This window comes from Vollenhovia emeryi, unplaced genomic scaffold (assembly GCF_000949405.1).
Source record: "Vollenhovia emeryi isolate VEMERY1.0 unplaced genomic scaffold, V.emery_V1.0 DF939532.1, whole genome shotgun sequence".
NCBI classification, from domain to species: domain Eukaryota; kingdom Metazoa; phylum Arthropoda; class Insecta; order Hymenoptera; family Formicidae; genus Vollenhovia; species Vollenhovia emeryi.
The window spans coordinates 8,877-19,114 of NW_011966834.1; the positions used below are offsets into that span (position 1 = coordinate 8,877).

The window sequence follows — 10,238 nt, forward strand, 5'->3', positions numbered from 1 at the left end:
TTAAAATTCTTTGTAACTGACGTTGTTTATTTAAACTTGACACTTTTTTTATATCGAAATTTTATATTATGCAATTTATATTATATTAATATTATATATATATATATATATAATTTTGTAACGAACAACAATCAAATCTGTTTCAGACAAGTCTACTATACGCCTTTATCTTCTTTCCATTTATATTCAATTCCGGTGTTGACTCTGAAGGAGAACATGACAAATATCGATCAATATGTGAAAGAACTTGGACGGAAGAATTCGCAGACAGATGGCATGGCAATGTCGTCTACTGGCGTGCTTTACTTCGGTCTATTGGCTGACGATGCCATCGCTATGTGGGATACCAAGAATATAGCATCCTTTACCGTCGGTCAACGAATTATTTCGCGCGATCACGTACTGACACAGTGGCCCGATAGTTTCGCCTTTGACGAAGACGGCAATTTTTGGTGCGTCACCAATATGCTGCAAAACTTCTTAAATAATCGCGTTGACATTAACGTACCCAACTATCGACTCATTCGATCACGCGTAGGCTTTAAGAGTTATCAATATTACGAGAACGGTACAGCACCCGAATTAGCAGATATCACCGCCGGCGCTGATTCTGTCAGACTTGTATTTGTCGTACTACTGCCTACCATTTTGATACTTATCGCGAAATAACCACTTTGTGCAAAACTTCTGTTAAAGGTATGTACATTACGTACACGAAGAAACAATTTGCGAATCCACGTTAAAACATTCGATCATATTAACTCGTGTTATTTTTTCTCACGACAATCTGACATGAAACAAACACTGTGAGAAAGATACAGTTTTTCACACAAAAATTTGTGAATATTTCCTTTCATATTAGTGTCAAAATAAAAAATTTTTACATAGTTGAAAGATCTCATTAGATAATTCTCATATTATCATCCAATATAAACAAGCAACATATTAAACATATACTCCGTGATAAAATTATAAAACCACTGTTAATTTTAATTTTTCTGCTGTATTAACGAAAATTTTAAATGCAACCAATTTACTACGTTATTCAATATTCTAAGAAACCTTTACATTTAACCTTTAAACACAAAATTGTTATAAATACAATTATAGAAAATAAAAGTAATTTTTGGTATTGTGACAAAATTATAAAATCACTTTAAAAAATAACATTTATTATCAGTAAAAGAAATACAGAACATAACTAATAATTAATTTGAGAACTATTTTTATGAATGAACTTAATTTTATTTTTCATAGATTCCACTAATTTATTAAGAGTCTTTTGATTAAGTTCTTGCCATTCATTTATAAGTGCGGTTTTTAATTGTTGAACAGTCTCATATTGTTTGCCATTGAGATAAACGCGCCGTACTAATAAAGCCCAAACATTTTCCGTCTGATTACAATCCGGTGATCGTGCCGGCCAATCTATTGATTCTACGCTGATTAAACCAGGTCTTAGTGGTTTTACTTCTGTGTACTGCCGCATTATTTTGTTGATCAATCATCAAAGGAATGAGATGAAATAGTTTTAAGAATGGCAACAAATTATCTTCTAAAACTTTAATATGTTCGGTACTGTCCATCTTCGATGATACGAACGTAAGAGTTAATTTTCCAACCGCTAAAAATGCATCCCATATTATACAAGTACCGCCACCAAAATTGCGTTTGAAAAAAATTGTGGTTCTTTCCTTAAATCTCTCCAATAAAAGTTGTAGCTGTCAGGATCATCTAAACAAAATTTCTTGTCATCGCTAAAGATTACCTGATAAAAGTAGAATTAATGAATAAGTTTTGCTTTTTGAAAAAATGATGCTTTATGAATGGTTCTCAAGATTGTTCGAGCTAAGACGTCAAGCGAACATTCCGCTCTTATGTGAACAGCCGACTCGGTTGAATTGGATGCTTTACTAATAATTTATCTTTTGTCTCTTAATGAAAGCTTTGACTTCCAGTACTCTTTTTCGTACCATATTGCTTAAAATTTTTTAAATAATTGAACATTCCGTTATAAGATCGACCTAGAGCCCAAGAAATAGATCTAATACTGTTTTCCGCGCGACGCATTTCATCACTTCTACCTTTTTTTATATTAATTAAGCCTCCTTACACGTGCTATGCTTAGAAAATAATAAATAGAACACATAGTACAAGATAAATTTTAAAGTTTTATTTTAAATGTTTTTATAATTTTGTCACAGTATCAAAATCGATTTTGCTTGTGATTGTATTTGTTGCATATTCTTCTTAAAACATGGAGCACAGCAACGTTTTGAACATTGAACTACCACTGAATCCAACTGATGCAGTTAAAATGTTTCAATATAATGAAATTCTCTAAGTAGGGAATGGTTGTATAATTTTGTCACGGAGTCTATAGTGATACACATCTATATGTTATAGTAACATCTAAACGTTATAGTAACATATTGAAACTATTAATATACGAAACATTAAAAAAGAATTAAAGTTGGGACTGGATTTGATATTCAATAAAGTAGTGAATTAATTTCTTTTTCTTTTAACAGAATTTAGATTGAATGTGTTAAAGTGTCTTTATAAAATACCTGTTAAATATTGTTATTTATTACAAGATTTCTGTAACATGACTTTCAACTCTCTTTTCTTAGTTTTAAGATTTCTCAAATAATTTAATATTAAATTTTTTAACGAACTAATAGGTTTTTTTTAATTGGTCGCGTTAAAGTTGAAAATAGTTTTTTCCAAATAAAAAAATTTAATGCTAAATATGGAAAAACATTATTCATAATACTTGATAATAATTAATAATTGATAATCGAGATTGAATAACTTTATGTTAGGTAACAGCATAAAAGTATATCTTATAACCATTTAAATTATATTAAAAATTTTTTATTTTGACAATGATATGAAAATAATCACCTACTGTCACGTGCGAAACGTGACGTAATACATTAATAAACTAAAATAGACAACTGTCTTCCTACTAAGACTTTATTCGGCGCAGAGCAAATATCACGAGTCGAAGATGATTTGCTTCGAGAGACAACTGAGAACTGGTTTTTTAGTTCAAGAGGAATCTTCTCTCACAAAAGAAATAGATAGACTTTTCATTGAAATAATAATAAGTAATAACGTGGCGTTCTAATATTGGACGTAGTGATTGGCGCGATTTAGAAGACAGAAAAACTGATATTTGATGCAAAGATTCATTTGGATACGACTAACTTTGTAGCTTATTGTAGTTCACGAAAGTTAAGAGACGATAAGGGTAAATGAGTCAGGGGGAAGAGTTTAGACAAATAACGTGATTGAAATTTCTTAGGGTATTAGTTTATTGCATTATTGGTATGAAAAAAATGTAAAAAATTTTAAAATAGAAATCATAAATACTTAAAATATGAGTTACAGCACATAATACCACACGCTCTTATGTGGCAGATTGAAATTCATAGAAAAATATAAGCATGATTGAATTTCTCTATTCTAAATTCCTTCTGTAAATTCCTAGAAGAATCAGAACACAATAGCTTACTACTACTAACTACAATAGAAACCGACATAATAGCTTACAAGATGGAAGTCATAAATGTATAGCGTAAATGTAACGTCGAATATACATATATTATATTATTGAAATTTTTATGATATACGTCAAAGCTTGTGCACTATCTACGTTTAAGACTTACGTTTTGCTATTACGTCGCTTTGTGCTTTGATTGTAATTGTAAGTTTGCGTCTGTTTTAAATTATCCCTCTCTCCTCTACACACACGCAACACACACGCAAATATGTGCGCGTGCGCGCGTGTACGTACATAGGACAGCTAAGTCTATCGAGACAGAGAGAGATGTCATATTTAGTGCTCCAATTATTGAACATTTTTGTGTATGTAAATTTTGTGGATGTTACATTACACAAAAATTTTCCATAATTGGAGCACTATTGCAGCAGCATATTCCTGAGATCAAATGAAGTAAAAATGTCCTGTATTACTTTTCCCTCTGACAAACAGTTATCGAGACATCATAAGCTAAATATTGAAAAAGTTATATATTTTCTCTTGAATATCTCAAAAAGTATTAGGCAAATAAAAAAATGTTTCAGACAAAAGTTGTTCATATTAATTAGTAGAATAAGATAGTATAATAAACAATAGGGGGTTTCAATAAACAAATTGAAGGTGACCTTCACGTGACCTTCAAATGATTATCCAAGGTCAAGTCAGTGGCATCGCCTTATGTCCCTAAACCAAATAACTTTTGTTTGAAACATTTTTCCGCATTTTTCAGATTTTTTGAGATATTTGCGTGGATCATTTAAAATGAGACACCCTGTATATACATAAAGAAAAAAATAATATATTCTGAATACTTTTATAGTACATTTTCTTTTTATTGTAAATTATTTATTTCTTCTTCTATGAACAATACCAATTCAGCTGATTACAAAAGAGTAAGTTGGCAGTCTCATTCGGTCATTTTAAAAGTTGAAAAAACTTTGTCAGATCATCTTATTGTTAATTATAAAAACTAAATTTAGGAAATACTTTGAAAACTAGAAAGATTATTATTAGCCAAACTAAAAAATGTTTTGAGAAATAAATGGAAAAGTAAGTACTTTAAATTAGTATTCATATTTTTTTTGAAAAAGAATTGCTGTTGTGTTTATATTTAAATTATTATATCTAAATTATTGTAAATTAGTGACTATTCACTGTTTTCAGTGATAATCTACTGATTGACTTTTAGAGAATGTAGTTTCCATCTTTTTTTTCGCTTTATTAATTTTTTCTTCTAATCGCGAATGTGTAACCGGTCATTGCGACGTAAGTCTAGACGCGGTGCGGCGAGACGCGGGAGCGGCGACGTAAGCTCGCGGACAACGGCGCGCTGTTCCTTCCCCTCCCTCGCCTTGCGCCGTATTTTTCTATGTTCATGTAACATACATACGTATACACAAATATTTTTATATCGAATTTCATTTTCATTAAAAAAAGGTTGAGAAAATTGTTATAGCTCGGAGCGAGGTCAAGCGTTACGCGTTGCTCGTGCGTAGCCGTTGCCGTGTGTCATAAACAACTCCCCGCGCGCCTAGCAACGCCAATCGTGGGACGGTCGCATCTCGTCGCGAGCTGAATTGGACGGCGGACCGGGCTAAGACAGCGATTTTTAATAATTAATAACTCGTTAATTTTTACGAAAATTGCAAAATGGTAGAGGACTTTTCGACTTGTCAGTCTAGTACGCTCTATACGAAAATAAGAGGTGAGGCGGGTATTACGTAACACCCTGTATAACTGTTCATAGAATCGATACATAGTAATATATAGTTCGAGACTTTTATGCATTTCAGAATTAATAAAAAAAAAGTCTTATAATTAATCTCATTGTATACAATATGTGTGGTATCCCTAAAAAATGACTTCATGCCATGCTTAATTCGCTTATCATTAGTGTTACGCCATCTTTGAAGATATAATAAAATCTGTAGAATATTTGCTGCATATTTTATCAACAAATATATATTTAATATAAATTTTAGCAATAATATAAATAAATATAAAAAGCTTGATAATAAAATATGACCGAAATCAAGCAGTCTTTGATATATTCACTATATGTACATATAGTACAGTTTCATATGGTAAAGATAGTACAAAATCTGCATATCAGGTAATATTGGCAGCTCGGCTAGCAAAATACAAACTTAATCCCAGTATACTCCAAATAACAGTTATATAACATCAATATTATAATTCCCTACTCAATATAAATGTAATATAACACACATATTATATTATATTTACATTGTTGAGTAAGAAATTATAATATTAATGTTATGTAGCTATTACTTGGTGTATACTGAGATGTAAACACCAGTTGATGTCAATTTACTTAGCAATTTCTCATCAAATTTGTTACCAATCTGCTAGTATACTACAAACAGTTACTCACTAAAGAAGAGCCAATTTCCTTAAGCTGACTTCTCCTGCGCTGTTTTTCCAACTACTCACAATTTCTATATGTAGAGTCAGCTGAATATTTGAGAAACAGATATGATACCTTATGTGTTTTACTTATGTTTTTATGTTATTAATTTAATGCATACCAACATTTTTACCTAGCGCATGCGCCATTAGAATAGAAATTGGGGTTGACAAGAAAATTTAGAATAGAGAAAATGCTTGAAAATATAATAAATTTTAAATTTAAATGTATTGTAATGAATAGTATCTTGAACAGCTGAAAAAATTATTTATATTAAAATAATATTTAAAATCGTTTCCAGATCTTTCTACAATTAAATAATTATTTTATTGAAAGAAAAATTTTTTATATATAATTTTCTTACCGACTTTTGATGATTGCTACATGATTTCTGTGATTTGTTTGTATAATAACTTCGTCTTAATCTAACTTCTGATCAAACCGTGTCCAAACATCGTAATTTCGATGATCAAAAAGATATGAATTTGCAAATGTGCTAGAAAACTGAGTACATAGTTTTATTTTGATTACACAACTGTCAACTGTGTATCATAAGATAGGTATCTGTATATTGAGCGAATGATACAGATGAATATGACAGACAAATGTGAATGCTCAGTTGTTCGCATTTGTGTTTGTTATTGGTATATTTTTGTTCATCTTGAACATTTACATTCAGTTAAATTTGCATTTATTAATGGGGTAACGTAAAAACGCCGGATGATGCAATAATACTGCAAGTTTTATTACAATTGCCAGCTTAACGAAAAAAAAGGAAAGACAGATGATAATGTAAATACGAGTATAGTTGATATAGTTGATAATATCACGAATGGATTCAAAAGCGGATGCATTACATTTCCATCAATTTTGTGCACAAATTTTTTTTGATGTAGATAACATTTTACGAACAAATCAGTCCAAACACGAATCGAACACTAATGAGCACTGACGAATGTTCTGTTCGCATTAACAATATGAAAACATATTCGAATACAGAAAATTCGCATTCTCTGTTTATTCGTTCCCTCTACACTACCCACTTATGCAGCATTAAGTATCTATGAAATATTTATCGTAGAAAAGTAGAACTAATGAAAATGTAAATGAAAAAAATGTTATAAAGTTATTTATAATATATTAATATATGTATATATATAAGATTTCAATCAATATTTTTAACGTCTTCTAGACTCAACCCTGAAACAAATTTTTACAACTTATTTAATTTATGTTAAATCTCTATGTATCTATGTGTATAAAATGTTTATTAATATTATTATTATTATTAAAGTTACAAAACGATTATTATATTATTGTTATTCTAATATCATTGTGATTATTATTATTAATGGAAACTCAATACAAGGAAAATTCCAAGTAAAGTATTTATTTCATAACATGCTGTCCTTGTTTTATTCTATCCTAGTCAGTAAATAAATACATTGTCGGATGCATCGCCATACTGCTCACTGATGGAATGTTTCAAGCTCTCTTATCAAATGAGTCATGCCTTGTTTTTCTCTCCGGGAGATTCAATTCATTACATTGTAAATAAGGCCGCGTGCGTTACCAGCGTTAATAAGCGACACTTTCCTCAGAACAAGAACTTTGTCCGAGATCTCTGCCGCCGAATCTGGCTAATGAACGCATTGTGTGAGTCTCTCGGTTGAATCTAAATGTAGACGCAGCCTATGTTTCCAGTTTTATAAATTCATTTCCTGAATGGTGGTGGTTCAGGCCTATGCAAGAGCAGTCTCACTGACATACGTGCATGCGTACGGAGTGCGTATACGTATATTTTCGCATGAAAGTGGAACAGTGCACACACTGCGAGGACAATTGTGAGAAGCCTTCTCTTCAGTTCTTTCAATTCCCTTTTACGGCGTACACTAGTCGTGTAAAAATAGACAAGTGCGATCGACATAGATACGTAGAAACACTTTTTACAACTGACGTTATCCATTTCCGTAACTATGATTAACAAGTCTTAGCACGTGCGAGTTGTAATGAAGAAATGAACTAAGAAACTAAGAAATTTGATCCACCTTCTACTGTATACTGCGATAAAATTCGTTCCAAAATAAATTTCGGAAACACTAATGCTCTCTGCTGGGTATATTTTTCTTACAATATTTTATTAAATAATATATACATTTACGAAAGAACCCGCGATTCTTTTTCGTATAAATATATAATATAATATAATATATAATATAATACATTATATAATTATATATGAAATGTATGTATATTTTTTCTTTGTCTTGAAATCTTTGCCTGTATCACAGGCGAATTTAGAGAGAGAGCGTAGGGGGCGCCCTTTAACCACCTCACTAAGAACAAAAAATTTACATATAATAAAATGGGTTTTAAGATAAAATAAAAAATAAAAATAGAGAATTAATAAAAAATAAAATAGAAATAATAAAATATAAAAAATATAAAAATTGTAGTCATGCAACCTGTGTGATAAATAAATCTATGCGACAGTACAATCTCAATAAAAAACAATCTAAAATTGAAAGCATGAGGTGACAAACATGAAATATGTTTAAATCGGATTTCCAGCTTTACGCCTAAATCTAAAAAAAATTGTCTAGTTATAATTCGAATCCATTCTTGCTCCGTATATTCAGGGTGTCTCATTTTAACTTGGACAGTAAAATATCTCAAAAACTAAGCCCAGCAAACAAAAAGGTTTCAGACAAAAGTTATATGATTTCGAGGGGGACATAAGATGATATATTAATTTGACCTCTAATAGTTGCTTGAAGCAATTTTTTAATGAAATCCCCTATTGTTTATTATACTATCTTATTCTACTAATTAATATGAATAACTTTTGTCTGAAACATTTTTTGATTTGCCTAATACTTTTTGAGATATTCAAGAGAAAACTTATAACTTTTTCAATGTTTAGCTTATGATATTTCGGTAACTGTTTGTTGAAGGGAAAAGTAGTACAGGACTTTTTGACGTGATTTAGTCTCAGGAATATGATGTTGCAATAGTGCTCCAATTATTGAAAATTTTTGTGTATGTAAATTTTGTTTATGTTACAATAATTATACTTTTAATTAAATTTTATAATTTTTATAATTTTTAATTATTCTTCCTGTGTATATATGTATGAATAAATATTTTCTAAAAGAAAAAACATGTGAACATAATTTGTATATAATTATATACATTTATACATATTTTTATACAAAAAAATTATTTACCAGGATTTATTCTTACTTTATCGTAAGTTACTGTTATTGTGTGTATTTACTACGTTCAATTTGTTATACTTTCTTCTTATTTCATATAAGCTATGTATTATCAATTTTCTCTTCTTTACACCAACAGCGGCGAATAATATGCGAGAAAGATGAAGCAATTTTGTAGTAGAGCGATAAATTATTTTGTAACCACATCACGCGCTTGTCAAAAGATTTGGCATGACTCAGGAGAGAGGATTGCATAACCTACTTGCGTTTACTGTCATCGTGTTTCACCTTGGAGTCTCTATTCATACGATTACCTCGTTATGGAAAACATTGCCTCTCGACACGCACATACCTCTCCCTACTCTCCCTACTAACACGCATCATACATGAATATAATGTAATGTTTCCGTAAGTAAACGGAAATGTACTCATGACATCACGCAACTCCTATTGCAAAAAATGTCAACGTGTATGTGAATATACTCGTTACAAAAGTGTATAAAGCAACACTGGAGTAAAATTCTAATTCATAAAAAATTTTGTAATTTATTTAACGAAATATCTATGGTATTACAAATTATTTAGTTTTCATGTTTTCAGAATCTTGACATTTAAAAACAACAATAATAAATTGTCATTAATTAATTAAAAGTAATAAAATTAAGCCACCGAATAAATTATCGCTAATTAAAAATACCAGAAACATACAATGATATATAGTCAAATCTATCAAAAACATTTTACAAAATGTCTACTACAAACTTTGTCAGAATATTAAAAACGCAACAAAATCTGTTAATAAAATATAAGATATAATCAAATATAAGCAAAGTGATTGCAAAAACCGAGTAGATTGATCATTTCGTAACGATTAAAATGATTTATTTCATTTAACTTTATTATAAAACGACATAACTAGATCTCCAGTCTTAAAATTAACTTACAATTAACTAAAGTTTAAAATCCATACCATTTTTAAGATATAATTTAAATTAATATGTGAATTCATATTATAATAATTGGCTACCTCCAGCTTACCAGGACTTAA

The 10,238-nt window shown here is 30.1% G+C and overlaps 1 protein-coding gene across 1 annotated transcript in view; it reads left to right on the forward strand.

Moving 5' to 3' along the window:
• Nucleotides 1-3,345, forward strand: part of LOC105557284 (protein yellow-like) — a 5,177-nt gene extending 1,832 nt beyond the window's left edge. Inside the window, exon 3 of the mRNA XM_012004481.1 lies at nucleotides 147-3,345. Within this exon, the coding sequence (XP_011859871.1) occupies nucleotides 147-669 (523 nt within the window). The 3' untranslated portion in view covers nucleotides 670-3,345. The remainder of the gene's footprint in view (nucleotides 1-146) is intronic.
• Nucleotides 3,346-10,238: the final 6,893 nt, after the last annotated feature.